General features: G+C 39.0%; 7 protein-coding genes across 7 annotated transcripts; 5 read left to right on the top strand and 2 right to left on the bottom strand.

Annotated features, from left to right (window-relative positions):
• Positions 1-181: 181 nt before the first annotated feature.
• utp21 (U3 snoRNP-associated protein Utp21) lies at positions 182-3000 on the bottom strand (the record flags this gene model as incomplete). The annotated part of the gene is made up of 3 exons (XM_056183081.1): positions 182-522; positions 577-2874; positions 2925-3000. 3 exons carry the CDS (start codon positions 2998-3000, stop codon positions 182-184), a joined length of 2715 nt encoding a protein of 904 aa, XP_056039669.1.
• Positions 3001-3651: 651 nt separating this feature from the next.
• Positions 3652-6423, top strand: asp1 (diphosphoinositol pentakisphosphate kinase/InsP8 pyrophosphatase; the record flags this gene model as incomplete). The annotated part of the gene is made up of 1 exon (XM_056183080.1): positions 3652-6423. The coding sequence occupies one exon, from the start codon at positions 3652-3654 to the stop codon at positions 6421-6423; it is 2772 nt and encodes a 923-aa protein (XP_056039505.1).
• Positions 6424-6686: 263 nt separating this feature from the next.
• Positions 6687-7895, top strand: yrs1 (cytoplasmic tyrosine-tRNA ligase Yrs1; the record flags this gene model as incomplete). Its single annotated transcript, XM_056183079.1, has 1 exon — positions 6687-7895. The coding sequence occupies one exon, from the start codon at positions 6687-6689 to the stop codon at positions 7893-7895; it is 1209 nt and encodes a 402-aa protein (XP_056039504.1).
• Positions 7896-8411: 516 nt separating this feature from the next.
• cox19 (mitochondrial copper chaperone for cytochrome c oxidase Cox19) lies at positions 8412-9133 on the top strand (the record flags this gene model as incomplete). Its single annotated transcript, XM_056183078.1, has 3 exons — positions 8412-8427; positions 8818-8886; positions 8940-9133. 3 exons carry the CDS (start codon positions 8412-8414, stop codon positions 9131-9133), a joined length of 279 nt encoding a protein of 92 aa, XP_056039503.1.
• A 930-nt stretch (positions 9134-10063) lies between these two features.
• gud1 (guanine deaminase Gud1) lies at positions 10064-11656 on the top strand (the record flags this gene model as incomplete). Its single annotated transcript, XM_056183077.1, has 1 exon — positions 10064-11656. One exon carries the CDS (start codon positions 10064-10066, stop codon positions 11654-11656), a length of 1593 nt encoding a protein of 530 aa, XP_056039502.1.
• Positions 11657-14301: 2645 nt separating this feature from the next.
• On the top strand, positions 14302-15129 carry sap1 (switch-activating protein Sap1; the record flags this gene model as incomplete). Its single annotated transcript, XM_056183076.1, has 1 exon — positions 14302-15129. One exon carries the CDS (start codon positions 14302-14304, stop codon positions 15127-15129), a length of 828 nt encoding a protein of 275 aa, XP_056039598.1.
• An 845-nt stretch (positions 15130-15974) lies between these two features.
• SOMG_04288 (histidinol-phosphatase) lies at positions 15975-17137 on the bottom strand (the record flags this gene model as incomplete). Its single annotated transcript, XM_056183075.1, has 4 exons — positions 15975-16199; positions 16242-16775; positions 16933-17059; positions 17106-17137. The coding sequence occupies 4 exons, from the start codon at positions 17135-17137 to the stop codon at positions 15975-15977; spliced, it is 918 nt and encodes a 305-aa protein (XP_056039599.1).
• Between the last annotated feature and the right edge of the window lie 459 nt (positions 17138-17596).

Here is a 17596-nt window from a genome sequence, read left to right as displayed (position 1 = left end):
CCAAATATATACTAAAATAGCATTCTAAAGTTTTCTATATACTTCATGTTTAAATGTAGTAAGAAACCTGTATTCTATTTAACCCCAAAAATAATAAGCTTATGAAACAATTAGTGCATACACACAACTATTCTTTTTTTTTTGAAAATCCCTTTTTCCCTTATACTCAATTCATAGTATTCTAAGTCCGCATAAAACTCAAGACACCAGAGCAATAATGAACCAAATCTAGCAATCGATTGTTTTCTTCCTTTTGCACAGCATCCCAAGTTTTCAATGCATTCAAAACGTTTTCTTTTTCTTCCAAAGCATCTGAAGACAACAAAACATCTTCATGTGCTTTAATGAAAACTGCCATATAAGCCTGTACCAGCTCAAAGTCCCGACGGCTTGCTAACCGGGAAGTCATGCTATTGATAAATAAAATGAATTCTTCGTAAGGTGGGTATGCCTCCAGAGAGCGGATTTCTAAATCGGTCTTAGCTGGTGGCAGAGTCTTTAAATATTCAAAGAATACATCATCTAAAATTTGTTAATACATCTACCATTAACTCTCACACAAATTCTTAAACTTACCATCTGCAGCATGCAAGAGTTCGGAAAATCTGGTTGTAACGGTTTGCATTGAGGAAGCCAATTTTGGTCGGTTTCGCTCGTCATTATTTGTTTCATCAAGCTTTGAAACAAGCCCCTCTGATTGTTCTTTCAGAGACGGCAAAAAGAACGGCGCCTTCTCAGGTGCCTTAGGTGCCTCTTTAGGAGCATTACGAGCTTTAATCAACTCCATGCTCACAAGAGTCTGCCATTGTGTTCGAGGAAGTTTACTGAGAGTCTGTAACTGACCGTCAATTTGATCAGCTGTGGTGTATAAAATATCATCATCCTCTTCCTCATCTTCTTCAGCATTCAAGGCAGCTTGTACCAGCGACGTTCCCTTCTCGCCGGAAATTGATGGAAGAGAAACCTCAGTGATATCATCCAATCGTAGCGATTTCGTAGACACATGCTTAAACATTGAAAGATTGGTCCATAAACTGATTCCAATCTGATCAACGTGAGACGTTGCCAAATAATCACCGGTAGGTCCAAAAGACAAGCCAGTACATACACTACCGGTAGTAATTGCATCAATCAAGTGGCCTGTTGGCAAGTCCCAAGTACGAATAGTTCCATCTAAAGATGCTGTAACTAACCAGCGTCCATCGTTGGAGAAATCGACGTCAGTCAAACGATTCGAGTGGCCCCATAATTCACGAACGATTTTTTTTGTTTGAACATCGACGATGCGAATGCCAAAGTCATCGCAGATAACAGCTATGAGATCGGACGCATGATGGTAAATAGCATTCGTGATAGAACTGCCCATATCAATAGTATTGATCAGAGACCCTTTATTGAAATCCCAGAAACGCAAATTACCATCCAAAGAGGATGCAACCAAAACTCGATTGACGTTGTCAACCATAATAGATGTTACAGGCTTGCCGCTCTGCTGTTCGTGACCAAAAGATTTTCTCAAAATACCACTTTGCATGTTATAAACGTTTACAAGGCCCTTGGAACTACCCACCATACCGAAATTACCACAGCAACTAACACAAACGGCGCGAACAGGGGTACCATCCGTCGTTGGTAGAACATGCTGACCTAAAGTCTTGTTTTTCCAGCTCCAGGTACGAGCAGCATTATGATTCTTATGAGCAGTAAGGATGTTATCCCAGTATTTTTCGCGGGTATTAGAAGAAGACATGGAAATTATTTCGGGAAGCTTTAATTCATCCGGACGAACATTCAATTTTTTCGCTTTCGAGGTAACGGAGCCCTGGGATAGCTCAACGGTTTGATTATCTTGGAAAAGGCTGATAGCACGTAGCGTATTATCAGTGGCAGCGGAAAGGAGGAAATGGACGCTTTGGCCATAAAATTGGATGTAAGAGGGAGGCTCATAATGGCCATTGCGGAGACGCAAGACTCTGGGAGCACCATCCATGGAGTCAAAGATCCATTCCTTGAGAGAGTTGTCAGGACCGGCAGTAACCAACAAAGGCTGACCATTTAAGAATTGAAGTTTGGGAATAGAACCATGATGAGCTCCATAGACAACATTTTGGACACGACGTTTTGATAAATCGAAGAAGGAAATGTCTCCCTGATGATTCGATGTCGCCAAAACCGGTACACCGTCCGTTCGGAAGGAAGAGGAGAGGACACGGCCACTTTGACGAAATTCCATTATAATGGTGGCATTTCTTATATTATACAGCAAAATTTGACCACTTGCAGTACCGATGGCAAGGACGTCAACTACAGGAGCCTGAGCAAGAGAGGTAATGGCATTGCCAGCCAAATCATTGAATTTGTAAACACACTTTGTCGTTTTCATATTCCATAATTGGAAGGAGCCATCAGAAAATCCAAATAGAACTTTATTCAAGTACGTGCTAGGATGAATCATTGCAGTTACGTCCGCATTGGCCGTAGGTTGAAAAACCGTATGTAACTCTGGCAGTTCGTATTTGGAAACATGTTTCCAAACATGAACATGGCGTGTACTGCTAGTCGCAATGATCCATTCACCAAAAGCATCCAATTGCACAATCTCACCAGCTGACGATTCCAAATCTATTTCCCAGACAATTTTGCCTCGCTTATAAGCAAAAAGCTTAGAGCCAGACCCAGCCAGCATAAAATCCTTGTATGATTTTAGACAAGAAATCTCTCGTTCCAGCTGTTTACCGACAAACAAAAGATTGAGTCGTTCACAATCGTAAGTTTGAAAAGAATTTCCAACGCATGTTGAAACTAGAAAGTGAGTACCACGAACTTCAATGTCAAAAGGTATGTGGTTTGAAACATAGCCAATGGATCGAAAAGCTAAATATTTGTTAGCCATATATCTTGCTTCCTGCACATAAAGTACATACGCGCAAAAATCCTCGATTTCCTCAATGGTTTCACGTTAATATCTTGAGTTTTTCTCTTCTTCTCAGTAAACGGCATTTTAAATCTCAGATATGCCTTGTTTCTGCACCGAAAGCCGTCAATTAGGTGCTTTTACGGTCAAGTGCAAATCAATGGATTTGTCAAAGGCAGGAGGAATGAAAACCTCCACTTTCTTCCTTTTGCGCGAGAGCTCGTGTAACGTTATTCTTGGTACGGATAGCTACTGTAAATGCGTAAACTAAATTACGCAGCATAGCGATTCATCCATGAACTAAAGAATCCTATTATTTACAACAATATAAAAAGGAAAAGATTCCTTTGAAGAATTCTTCCTACAAGTTCAATAGAAGTTAGTTTTATAAAGAGAAATAATTCTGCTATAAGGAAAAGTTGAAATCTTCGTAGTTGAAAATCATTGGTATACTGGGCCAATTTTCAGGATGAAAGGATTCAGGCATGTAAGCTAATACGAAGGAAAGAATATGAAAAGGTCAATTGTTGTCTACAAAGGTCCACACTTCTTTGGGGAAAGAGGAATGTCTGATGGAAGTTGTCTATACCATAAGGTAACATTAGATGATCCAGCGGAACCATGCAATATAGTACGAAACAAGAACGAGTACTTTAAGAATACTCAAAACTCAGCATTTGCGTATTTGAAGGGGGTTTTTCTACTTTTTTAAAAAAAAGACATTATTACTCCAAGGAATGTCTCAAAAAGGAGCGCCTTCTGCTGCTTCTGAGACAGAACCATCTACTAGAACAACATCGCCAGTCTCTTCAGGAACTTCTCAGCCTCCTATAAAGCATAATGTGGTAGGTGTATGTGCTATGGATGCAAAGGCACGATCGAAACCATGTCGTAATATTTTAAATCGAATTATCGCCGAAGGCGAGTTTGAAGCTATTGTTTTCGGTGACAACATGATTTTGGACGAAGAGGTAGAGAATTGGCCTGCTTGTGATTATTTAATTTGTTTCTATTCCAATGGATTTCCTCTCGAAAAAGCAGAACGATACGTTGATTTAAGAAAACCGTTCTGCGTGAACGATGTTATATTTCAAGAATTGCTATGGGATCGCCGTCTAGTTTTGAAAATATTAGACTCTATCAACGTTTCCACTCCTCCAAGATTGATTTGCAACCGAGATGGTGGTCCAAGGTTACATAAGGTCTTGGCCGAGAAATTGAAACGAAAGTTTGGTTTTAATTTGAAAAAGGAACCCTTACCAAAGTTGGAAATGCTGGATGAGGATACACTTTGTGTCGACGGCGAAATACTGAAAAAACCTTTTGTGGAAAAACCTACCTATGGTGAAGACCACAACATCTATATCTATTTTCCCAAATCTGCCGGTGGTGGTGGCCGGAAACTATTTCGTAAAATTGCAAACAAGTCTTCTGATTATGATCCCGATCTTTGCTTTCCTCGCACGGACGGATCATATATATATGAACAATTCATGAATGTCGACAATGCAGAGGATGTTAAAATATACACAGTAGGTTCGCATTATAGGCATGCTGAAACAAGGAAATCACCCGTCGTCGATGGCATTGTGAGACGTAATCCTCACGGGAAAGAAATTCGTTTTATTACCAATCTGTCTGAGGGGGAAAAAACAATGGCTTCAAAGATATCGATCGCTTTCGAACAGCCTGTTTGCGGTTTCGACCTACTAAGGGTGTCGGGGAGATCCTATGTGATTGATGTAAATGGCTGGTCATTTGTAAAAGATAACAACGATTATTATGACAACGCCGCTCGTATTTTAAAACAAATGTTTCATGTTGCTGAACGCCATAGAAGGAACCGTGTTCCCTCCGTTCAAGAAGTGCTCAATCCCCCTCCCAGGGAAAGTGAAGCTTGGAGACTGAAAAGTCTGGTTGTAGTACTTCGTCATGCTGACCGTACTCCAAAACAAAAGTTTAAATTTTCATTCAGTTCTGAGCCTTTTGCTAAATTGCTTCAAGGTCACACCGAAGAAGTTATATTGCGCCATGAGCAGTTGAATAGCGTTTTGGCCGCTACAAACATAGCATCAGAGTTGAAATGCGAAGATTTGAGCAAACTTAAGCAGCTTAGACTTGCTTTGGACACCAAGAAAAATTTGCCTGGTACTAAAGTTCAACTCAAACCAGCGTACTCCTCAGAAGGAAAGCTTACAAAGCTACAGCTTATCATCAAATGGGGTGGTGAATTTACTCACTCAGCACGATACCAATCCAAGGATCTAGGTGAGCAATTCCGTAAAGATTTGTATATAATGAATCGTGATTGTCTAAAAGATGTTGAAATTTTTACCTCATCTGAACGACGTGTTTCAACTTCTGCTGAAATTTTTGCAATGGCCTTTTTAGAGCAAGAAACGATAGCAAATAACTTGCTTAAGGTTAGAAAAGATCTTTTGGATGACTCAAATGCTGCTAAAGATACAATGGATAAGGTTAAGAAACACTTGAAGTCTCTATTGAGAGTTAGTGATACAGCAAGAAAAGAATTTACATGGCCAGAAAACATGCCCAAACCTTGTGAAGTTATGCAGCAGGTAGTTCAATTGATGAAGTATCATCGGGTCATTCTACGCGAGAATTTTATCATACTAGGACCTGGAGTTGAGCAAGTACAATCTCGCTGGTGCTGCAGTGAAAACCCTGCTTTGTTTAGGGAGCGATGGGAAAAGCTTTTTAATGAGTTTTGTGATTCTGAGAAAGCTGACCCTTCTAAGGTATCTGAACTTTATGATACCCTTAAATATGATGCATTGCACAATCGTCAGTTTTTGGAAAGAATTTTTACTCCATATCAATATTTAAGGCTCCCTCAGGATCCTGGTTTAACAACTAGAGATTCTTTTAGTTCTTTAAATGATTCCGGCAATAACGGGATTTCAAACATGAGCAAATCCGCAAGAAAGACGGAACGACCACTAGAGAAGTTATATGAATTGTATGATCTTGCTAAAGTTCTGTTCGATTTTGTTTCTCCTCAGGAGTATGGTATAGAACAAGAAGAAAAGCTTGAAATTGGTTTATTGACAAGTGTACCCCTTCTACGACAAATTTTGGATGATATTAAATTAGCCAGAGATTCTGATCACGCGTCAACGAGGATGTACTTTACGAAAGAGTCGCATATTTATACATTGTTAAATTGCATTCTTGAGTCCGGGTTACCTATGAAGATGCCCCGAAATCAGATTCCTGAATTGGACTACCTTACACAGATCTGCTTTGAGTTGTTTGAACGTACAAATCCTTCTGGAAACAAAGAGTTTTCAGTAAGGATAACACTTTCTCAAGGATGTTACGCCCAATGTCCTTTAGATATGAAATTAGATGCCAAGCATTGCATTAGCGTCGCACCTAGGCGATCTTTAACAAGGCATTTAGACCTCCAAAACTTTGTGAAGAGTATTGAAGATCGGTGTAATTCTGTGCATCTACCGAAACGTTTCATTCCCGTAAACATAAACTAAGGATTAAACTATGCCATACGATATAGACGGACAGGAAGACTCTCTTGTCGTTAAGCGATCTTAATTACTGGAATTTTATGTTTTCCTGTTTTGAATTGTATTTAACGAGTATCGTTGCGATTTGTTAATCCAGATAGGGTTGACAATCTATCTTTGGTAATCGCGCGTTAAAAAAGACGCAGAAAAGGAGGGCAGTATATTGTAGGGCCTCAACCAACATCTTGTGTCGTTGCATCTTGATAGAATAGGGATTCCAGCTGAAAATGGCTCTTTCCGTTGATGAAAAGTACGAGTTAATTACTCGAAATTTACAAGAGGTTCTTGGTGGAGATGCTATCCGCGAAATTTTGAAGGAACGCGATCTTGAACTATATTTCGGTACTGCTCCCACTGGTCGTCCTCATTGTGGTTATTTCGTACCTTTGATGAAGCTTGCCGACTTTTTACAGGCTGGTGTTCATGTAAAAGTGCTTTTGGCTGATGTTCATGCATTTTTGGATAATATGAAAGCACCAATGGAGCTTGTTCAACATCGCGTGCGCTACTACGAGTTAGTGATGAAGGCAATCTTAAAGTCATTGAATGTTCCCATTGAAAAATTACAATTTGTTGTTGGATCTAGTTATCAATTGAAGGAAGACTATGCTTTGGATAACTTCCGTGCTTGTGCTGTTACTACAGAACACGACGCTATGCGTGCGGGTGCTGAAGTCGTTAAGCAAGTGGCCAGTCCTTTACTTTCTAGTTTGATGTACCCTGGTATGCAAGCTCTTGATGAACAATACTTGAACGTTGATGTTCAATTTGGCGGTGTTGATCAACGTAAAATTTTTATCTTGGCTGAAAAGCTTCTTCCTATGGTGGGTTACAAGAAGCGCTCACATCTTATGAACCCTATGGTGCCCAGTTTGGCAGGCGGTAAAATGTCTGCTTCTGCAGGTGCTAATGCTAAAATTGACTTGTTGGACGAACCTAATGTCGTAAAGAAAAAGATTCGTAGTGCTTTTTGTGAGCCTGGCGTTGTGGAAGAAAATGGCTGTCTTGCATTTTTGAAGCATGTTTCTTTTCCTGCTATGAAGATGCGCGGTGAAAAGGAATTTGTCATTGACCGTCCTGAAAAGTATGGTGGAAAGATTATCTTTGCCAGTTATGAGGACTTGGAGAAAGCCTATGTAGCAAATACCCTAGCTCCTCAAGATTTGAAGGATGGATTACAAGCATCCATCAATGCTTTGCTTGCCTCGGTTCAGGCTGAATTGAAGTCCTATCCCGATATGGAGGGAGTTGTAAAGTTGGCTTATCCCGATCCAAAGGACGCGAAGAAGGCTAAGAAAGACAAAAAGGACAAAAAGAAGAGTGCTAAGAAGGATAATACAGACAAACAACCTGAGGCCGAACAGACGCAGTCCCCTGCAGCCCCCGTCCTTGAGTCTTCACAAGAGAAGCCTGCTGACGATGCAAAGCAAGCATAAGATTACAGGCTCAAGGTGTTAGGTGTTGGTGTGTAGATTTAGAGTTTGAAATGAGGTATTGGTAATAAAAGCAAGATGCTTCGTTTCTAACTGTACTTGGATATTTAGTTGGAAGCTCTCTTTGTAGAATAATATTATATTTTAAATTTTCGAACCTTATATTGGGGTGACTTGTACAATATGTATCCTTACTTATCAACTAGTGAAATGACCAAAGAATTGTATAGTCAAGTAAATTTGGAATAGAGGTCTTCACAGGACAAAGGTAATGTTTGTAAAGCATTAAAAAAAAATTTGTTCTTTTATTAGAAATAAAACAAAAAAGAAAGTGTAACGTATGGGTCGAGAGAAAAATGAGAAATGAATTGTGGCACTTGAGAATTCATAAATTGAAAGTACAGAACGCAACTACGAAAAATAATTTCTGAAGGGATTAAGGACTATAGTTATATCCTTTTTTTTTCTAATTGGTTTTTAAACTTATTCATTAAAAAAGATAAAGGATTCGTTTACAAGATGTCTTTTGGAGCAGGTAAGTAAGAAAGAAGACGGACGAAAGCTGTTTGCCAGGAGAGAAACACGTTTATGAAAGTTACGACCCTTTTTATGGAAAGACTGATTTTTTGAATCGCTGAAAGCTCGTGTCAATTGCTTGCAGATCATTTGGGCCCAAGCAACATTGAAGGAACTTGAAGAAATGAGAATATTTTTCAATCTACAAGAGATTAGGCTTTTAAAAGTAATTTGATATGGATTATTGAGCTTTCTTCCCTTGTACTATGGATACTATAGATGCTGGGTGTTTATCCATTTGATCATTAATGACGGTTTCGAAAAGATGAGCTTACGGTACTTCGTTCATTCCTTCTTTATTAGTTTATTAGTTACCGTAAAAGAACAGTTTATTAAATATGCATTTTAGCTGGTGGATCGATGCCTATGACAAGCAAGGAACCTCCTGAGAGAGGCAGTTTTCCATTAGATCATTTCGGTATGGATGGGAAGAATTTCTTACTTTTAGACTAATATGTTTCTCAAATATAGGCGAATGCACAATTGTCATGAAAGAGTATTTGGAATGCATTAAAACGAATCGAAGTCGACAACAGGAATGTCGACCGCTTGCCAAAAAGTATCTCCAATGTCGCATGGACGCAGGTCTTTTCGGGCAAGATGACATGAGTAATTTGGGCTTTGAAGACGAGGGAGCAGAAAAATCAGATTCAAAGAAAGAATGATTAGAATACGAGTAGGCATTCTTTTCCTATTTGGTCCAAAGCATGCCATGAATGCTTCGAACTGTCCTAGCATACTTTTCTACTTGCTTTTCGCTATAGAGCTATGGAACTATAAAATTCCTAGGAATACTTGCAACTGCTCTTAGAACATTGCCATTTTTTTCCTCGAAATAAGGTAACAGTGTCGGTTGTTACTTGAGTTGCAGGGTTGGCATTCTGTTACAAAATAAAGAAGTAAAGAGAAAAGCAAGAAAGGTGTCATACAGATTTTGCACTTACCGGATCCTGGATTTTTTTGTTGGGTTTAGCTAAATTTACGGATTTTTTGAGGCTGTTTACATTCGAAGTGTACACAACCTAACTCATTCCTATCGTTTTTGTTCAAGACGTTAACGAACCTCACAAAATCGTTGGATCGGACTTGAAGCCAGACATTTCATTTTTACATCGTGTATAGTTCATTTAGTGGAAACTCGTTTGGCTTACCTTCAAAAGCTTTGAGTACAAATTACGTCCGAAAGATAGGATTGCTCTATCGTAACAATATCTGTTGTTGGAGTGTAGATTATTACAAGGCTTAATTTAGATATTTTTTTCATATATAGACCTTAGGAAAGTAAGTAGTCTTGAGTTTGCAAGAAGCTACCAGCAATCTTCCTTACGACCCTTCCTTTCTGTCGAAATTTTATTTCTGAATTCTAAATTTGCTGAGGCATCCATACGTACATACAGAAGAGGAGTCACTCTTGACCGATCATCTCTACCATTTGCAAAAGCGTTGCAATCGGCTGCCCATAAATTCTTAAAGTCACACCGAGTGCTGTCTACTGCTGTCGGCTTTGCTGTATTTACACCGTGATACTGAAGTTGAAGTGAAATTGATTTGAAGATTAATCTAACAACACTTTTTCTTCGCGTTCAATTCTAAAGATGGCTGAAAATATCATCTTTGTAGGAAAACTCATACATACCCCTTCTCTTGGAACACTAGAGATTGAAGACGCAACTGTTGGTGTGCATCAAAGCAAAATTGTCTTTCTTGCAAAATCCGTTACAGATGAAACCATTCATCTCGCAAAGTCTCATCATATGTTAAAGAATGCCAAGGTACAAATACTAAAGCCCTCACAATTCTTTTTTCCGGGATTTATTGATACGCACATTCATGCACCACAATATCCAAACGCTGGTTTCGGCATTGATGTCCCCTTGTTGAAATGGCTTGAAAAGTATACTTTTCCACTAGAATCCTCTTTCCGTAATTTGGATAAGGCTTTAGAAATATATTACCGTATAGTTACTCGAACACTTGCTTATGGTACTACGTTTGCTAGCTACTTTTCTTCTCTTCACGCTCCTGCCTCAGCTCTACTTGCGGAACTCTGCTTCCTCTTTGGTCAACGGGCATACATTGGTAAATGCAATATGAACACCCTTTCTCCTCCTCACTATTGTGAAAAGTCTTCGGAGTCCTCCATTGAGGCTACCAATGTACTTGTATCATTTATGTCTCAACTTGATCCCGAGCGTAAGATCGTTTCTCCCATAGTCACCCCAAGATTTGCACCTTCTTGTACCAAAGATTTACTGCAATCCTGTGGAAAGTTTGCCGCTACTCATGGTTTGCCTATCCAGACCCATGTGTCTGAAAATCCGGGGGAAATTGCTCTCGTGCGGGAAATGTTTCCTGATCGAAAATCGTATACCGATGTTTATGACCATTATAACTTATTGACTCCGAAAACCATTTTAGCACATGGTGTTTATCTAGAGGACGAAGAAATCGAAACGATCTATAAACGGCAAAGCGGTATTTCTCATTGCCCGACTAGTAATGCCGTTTTAGCCAGCGGTATGGCAAATGTTCGCAAACTTTTAAATGCCGGGGTCAAAGTTTCTTTGGGAACAGATGTATCTGGCGGTTATACTCCAAATATGCTTGTTGCGATTCGTCAAGCAGCTCTTACATCACGCTCACTAGCTTCAGTTTTGAAGGATCCAAGAATTATTTTGGAACTTCCTGAACTTTTGTATCTTGCTACACAAGGCGGTGCTGAAGTCTTGGGCCGTGGTCGTGAAGTCGGTAGTTTTGAAGAAGGAAAGGATTGGGATGCTCTTGTCATAGATGTTTCTTCTCAAAATAATTCACCCATAGACATTTACGAACATGATAGTTGGGAACACATCTTGAGTAAATGGGTGTTCAATGGTGACGATCGCAATATTGCCCAGGTTTGGGTCAATGGAAAGCTTATTGCTGGTACTGAATGTAAAATTGAAGACATAAGTCCTGTGAGCCTGAACCTTGCTTCCCTCTATATGGATACTGCAATATCAACTGAAAAAAAATCTCTTCGTCTTCGGGAAATACTGGAATCATTTACAAAGACGAAATTATTACCGGTCACGCAATGTGTGAACGATGGAAAAGTACATGCGAAACCATGGAAACACACGGATGAAAATGAAGATTATAGGAAAACTAACTCCGTAGAGAGGAAGCGATTTTTACGAAGTACTTGATATCATTTCCGTTCCTATGTATTGTTTTAAGCGTCGGGTGTTTACGTTCACTTTCCATAATGGTGCCCCTTCAACTCTCTTTTTTTTTTTTTTTTTGTTATCAGCGTATATCGTTTCGTTAGAACTAGCATGCAGTCTTGCTCACTAGAAATTAGAGGCTCCTTAGCGTATGAATATTATAATGATATTTATTTGTATACGTTCTCACAAACAGGTGCATTTTTATTTGTTTAGGATGAATCTTTAGGAATTTTCATTGCTGGATCCAACATTTGGTTTACAGTTTGTAGTGGAGGAAAGCTTTTCTGCTTCGACATGTGTAGTCTAATGGGTGAAGTTTATATTGGATTGACAAAAGGTTCCAATTTGGTTTTCGTTCGTCCAGAATTCTTCTTTGTATGAATGTTTTGTATGGCGCTGGCACTTTGTGAATGGAAGGATAAAGAATGTATTTCCCACCAAATATCTATTTAGAATCAAGAAGAAAGAGAAAATAGAAAGCAAGTGGTCCTTAAAAATTCTTTAACATACGAAAATAAATGTTGATTATTTTGGTGATGACCATGTTGTTTCCAGGGGACATTATGAGAAACATTCATAAGAAAGCTGATCCTGTGTTATGGAGCTCTAGAAAAAGTAGCCCTCTCAAAAGGAATTTGAAGGAGCAATCATGGAAACAACCAACATCGTTCCTATAAGAAATGATTCGACATGGAAACACTCGTCCAAAAGTTTGAAGTTGTTTCACTTAAAAAGTAACTCTTATGATTTACTAGTAGCCCTGAAAAGGAAGAGGTCGCTCTGTTATTTTTTAACGCAAAATATTACTTTTCTTAGTTTTTCTTCTTTATAGAAATCTTTGAGCTGGAGTTTATGAGATGGACAAGGAATCGTTTTCATAACTATGCAGGACGTTACGTTACCTGTCAGGTATCAACGTGGGTTGGCAATAGGAAGTATTCGTAGTGGAAAGACAAGAACTCACAGAGTTGGAGACAGAAAATTGTTTGTTTTACCAATATAAATCCTTTGTATTTTGGAAGCGTATCGTTGCAATTCAAGTTGGACTGTTTACAGTATCACAATTTCCATTTATAGTCAGTACCTCCTTTATAAGACTGCAGAAGGATCGATTTAATAGCAATCAACGATCCTTCCTTCAAACCGTCATGGTTTTGTTTTCTTGAATTTCTTATCAACAACAAGTGAACAAACTATTATCGAAATTCAATCCAACTATCTCGTCAAACCAAGTCTCCCATATATCAGTAATTCAATTTTCCTGTTTCTTTTTCTACTTTTTACTTTAACAAAATAAAAACAAAAATTAATTTTATAACACGATCCTCTCTTTTTCCCTCCAATCCTCCTCTTTTATTTCTTTTTTATTATTTATCATTTACCTCTTTTGTTTATTTATTTTCTGTTCGACTCCCTCCTATACCCTTGCATGGACTGACCCTAGCAATGTTCCATCGAATTCCATTTACCGATGCTTTTTGCGTTCCCCTATTCGGTTTTGTCGGGGTACCAGCTCCTACCCTACTTTTGACCACTATTTCCTCAAACGAGTATCGTTCGATTGTGTAATTAAGGCTTATCAAGGGGTTCCTTCGATCTCCTTCCTCTTACGTCTCCTTAAACGCAAATTTTGTCTTTCCGTATCCGCTCAAGCGTTCCCTAACGATGACCCAATCACGCCTTCCATAAATAACGTCACTCGTTGGTTAGTGTTCGCAGTATTCCGCTATCATACGTTCGAGAATTCTTTCAGCATTCTCTGCCTTCTCTAATTGGTTCTTAGTGCTATCTTGTGACGACTTCTTTTCCCCGCCGTATGTCATCATTACTGAACCTGTCTGCATTTTGGTGGCACTCGATCTTAATAAGAGTGCTGCGTATCCCAACGAACTCGTCCTCTACCACGCACCAACCTCCATTTGCTTTACTTTTTTCTTCTTCCTAAAGCATCTTTCTTCTGTTTAAGTAGGACTTTCTGCTTTTGACTCTTTTACATCGAAAGCTTTAAATTTTGAATAGCTTTTTGATTTCTGAAACGTGTTTCTTATTGTGGTTTCACTTGTCCTCGAAATCCACTTTTTACGCTCTTGGGATTCTTCGTCTCACTATTTTTTTCCCTACGAAGCGAACGCTACAAAACTTTTGCCTTTTCTATAAAACAGCTTTCGTTGCTAGTCGTTGTATTCTTTCAACGTTCCCTTCTTGAATCTCTCGATTACCTTGGATTACCGTGCTTAGTTGTTTGTTTCGGTTGATTCCTCGTTCAGCAGATTTTGTTTATTGTTGCTGTTGGACCCTTGCTTTGATTGATTATTTCAACGTTTATCGTTCTTGATTGTCGTTGAACTGATCTGAACCTTTTCATTGTATCCCTTTCCGGTTCAGTAACACTTTCTTTCTTGTTGGTAGATTTCTTTTGGACTCAGTCGTCGTTTTTATCGTCACCGTAGTCCATCCTTCCAGCAACTCGCTTTCTTCCTTTCGCATTCTTTGCATTTAAGCGCGCGTCGTTACGCCCGCTCTTCTTTTTCGGTTTCCCCCATTTTCCGAAATTTGGCGCTTGCTACCTCAAGCACCAAGTTTCACCCCAGTTGCCCAAGACGGATCCCTCATTGTTTGCAGGTATGGAGGCAGGACCTAAAATGGAGTTGAAGAGTTATAAACGAAAAAATGCTTCTCTCTCTCCTAGTTCCTCTCCTGCCAAAGCCCAGCGTACGCACCTATCTTTGGAAGAAAAGATTAAATTGATGCGCTTGGTTGTCCAACACAAGCATGAATTAGTCGACCGCAAGACCAGCGAGTTCTATGCAAAAATCGCTCGTATCGGTTATGAGAACGAAGGACTTGCCATCCATACTGAATCCGCCTGCCGTAATCAAATAATCTCTATTATGCGTGTTTACGAACAACGCCTTGCCCATCGTCAACCTGGCATGAAAACTACTCCTGAAGAAGACGAACTCGATCAATTGTGTGATGAATGGAAAGCTCGTTTGAGTGAACTACAACAATATCGTGAAAAATTCTTGGTCGGTAAACGAAAGTGTGATTGTAATGATGAAATAAACGAACGCCTTAAAAAGCTTACTGAAGACCAACAAAACGTTGACATGTTAGTAGCCAAGGTCAATTTTCTTTCAAAACATCTTCATGATAACGAAGAAAAAATTATGCAGCTTAGCGCCCGTGTGGAAGAATTATACACCGATAATAAGCGTATTCATCAGCTCCTCGATCACAATGACATCTTGGCAAAGATGGAAACTCACTCCCCGTATGGCCCACCACACAGCGTTAATATGAATCCAAGTATGACACCAAATATGGCCCCCAATATGGGCACAAATATGGGCGCTAACATGGGTACGAACATCGGTGCAAATATGAGCCCTAATATGAATGCTATCCGCAGTGGTCTGCATTCTAGCATTGCCCCTAATCTTGACCATTAATTGATTCTATCCGTTCTCACTTGATGGGCCTGATTGCCCTACCTATTCATTTCTCGTTACCCTCGTTCTTTCTCCGGTGTGTGGCTTTGCTGTGTGTTATTTTTTGTTCTCTTTTATTCCTTCTTGTTTATCTTGCCCGGTTTCTTGCAGATTTCAGTGGTTTGTGGCATCCTTATTTTTGTTTTTTAATCGGCAAACCTGATTTGGCTTATAACGAGATTTCGCTGCATATTTCGTTTCTTCTCACGTTTTATTTTATTTCCTTTCCGTTCCAACAGCTCCTTAATTCCTCGTTCCCTTTAATCCTTTACGAGCCGTTCATGATGTATTGTAGTTCCCTTTTCGAACATAGAAACATGATGCACTGGATATGCTAATGAAAGTTCATTTGCGGTCATGTTTTTAGTTCCCTGAATAAAAAGAAGCCTTTTGGCTTTTCCTAGATCGGTTCATGTCTTTGGGATTCACAAATCTGAGAATATGAGTTTCATAATGAGAGAAAGAACATAGCACAATGCAACCTGTTTTGGACCTGTTATTCCTTAGTTACATAAAATATTTGCTGATTGTGTTGTAATAGTCTTCTTCTATTTAATTAGATCCCTTGGTTTTGCTGACTTATTCGCGATTATTTGACTTTTCTTCAATTCTTTGAATATTGAGATTAATCACAATTCAGCAAAATGGAATAAAATATTCAACTTTAAATATGTAAAAACGAGAGCACAATGATGCATTGTAGGTATTTCGCGTTGCAGTAAAGTGTGAAGACCCATTTCGTTTCTTGCGAATGTAAAATACAGTAACAGCGAAATGTTTATGTGTGTTACAGTGAAACCCTAGCTCTATGGAGATACACCATTCTTCCCTACGAAAGTAGACCATATTTGGGAAACAGGAATCATCTGGTAAGTAGTAGGAGTCTCCTTAGAGCTACGCGAAAAAACAGCGAGTGCATGGATGCCTTCGTTTTCTAGATATGCTTTGCCCCGATGATAATTTAGACCTACTTGATGAGGACCATGGCTGTCATCAGACAAGGTAAACCGGCCATTATGTTTTTGCATTAACTGTCAATGGTTAATACAGTGACTCTTGATTTAGAAACATACCTTGATTAATTGAGGTTTGGGGTAAGCGACAGACCATCCTTTTCGAAAAGCAGAGGTGTTAATTTCAAATACACCACCGTAGCTACTCACATATTTTATGTTTCGTTCAATGGCTTCCCAAACCTTAGATGAATTCGTAAACACCTTCATAGCTTCTTCGTTTGCATACAAGCATATCAAGTCAAAATGGGCAACGACAAGGGGTTGTAAAGATGCCAAGAGGGTATACTGATGATCGAAATAGTCCATGAAAAGCTTTTCGTAATCTCCACTAACATGTTCTAAAGCTTTGTGCCAAAGTTCGACTGAGAAATCGATTGGAATTGTATTCACATGATGCACACTACCTACTAAATAGTCCAAATCGTACTTTGCGACCAGCTTCCGTAAAAGGTCAATGGAGTCTGGGCGAATGTATTCTGTCTCAGATCCTATTAAAATTTGAATTTTGTCTGCGTATTTCTCTCGAAGCTGTTTTGCAGTGCGGATATACTCATCAAATGTATGAAGTAAATCATCGGGAGTTAAATGGGACTAAATTGACATTGGTCAGTTTCTGGTTTTTGAAAAAGATATCCCACATCAACCCCTTCATTCCCGCCTTCTTCATCGTTTTATTAAGAACGAGAAAAGAAAAAGGGTAAGAAAGCAAAAGATTCATCTGTGAAACTTAGAAGGATAGACTACTCACTTCTTCTGGATATAAATCCTCTGTGTATTTTCGAGGACAATGTTCAGTAAATGAAAATGTGTGAAATCCCTGTCGGATAGCTTCTTGAATAACCTGCTCAAGGGTACCCTGAGCATGTAAACAAAATCTATGTCCGTTAATACTCTACCACGCATCATCATGGTCACCCTTACTGTCCACTATGAGAATGACTAGAAATCGGCATGTTTCGTAAATATAATATTCCAAAATTAAAGGAATCAAACAGAAAGACGTCTCAAAAAAGAAAAAGAAAAACAAAGACCACTATCCAAGTGTCCAACAATATATACCAATTTTTGAGAACGACAACAAACTTGAATTGTACCCAAAAAAAGTTTCCAGCCTAATGGTTCATTCAATATCCTCCAATGCTTTTAGAACGAAAAAATAACAAATTGTTGTTTACGATAGCTTCGCGGCAGCTTTATTCAATTACGAACACAGAGTCCAGACAGGGAAAATATTTTCGGTTTAAGACAGTCGGAAAACAATGGGAATATTGAATTAGAGGTGGTAGTTGGCAGATGGATATCTTTTTTTTTTTTTTTTTTTGTTCTCTTCTCTCTATCGTTCGGCTTCGAGGAATTCTGCTTATTCTGCTCCTATACTACTAGTAACGATTATTTTTTCGCCTTATGCTAAA

Source organism: Schizosaccharomyces osmophilus, chromosome 3 (assembly GCF_027921745.1).
Source record: "Schizosaccharomyces osmophilus chromosome 3, complete sequence".
Lineage (NCBI taxonomy): Eukaryota > Fungi > Ascomycota > Schizosaccharomycetes > Schizosaccharomycetales > Schizosaccharomycetaceae > Schizosaccharomyces > Schizosaccharomyces osmophilus.
The sequence above is the reverse complement of the archived record's forward strand: the minus strand, read 5'-3'. Positions and strand labels throughout refer to the sequence as shown.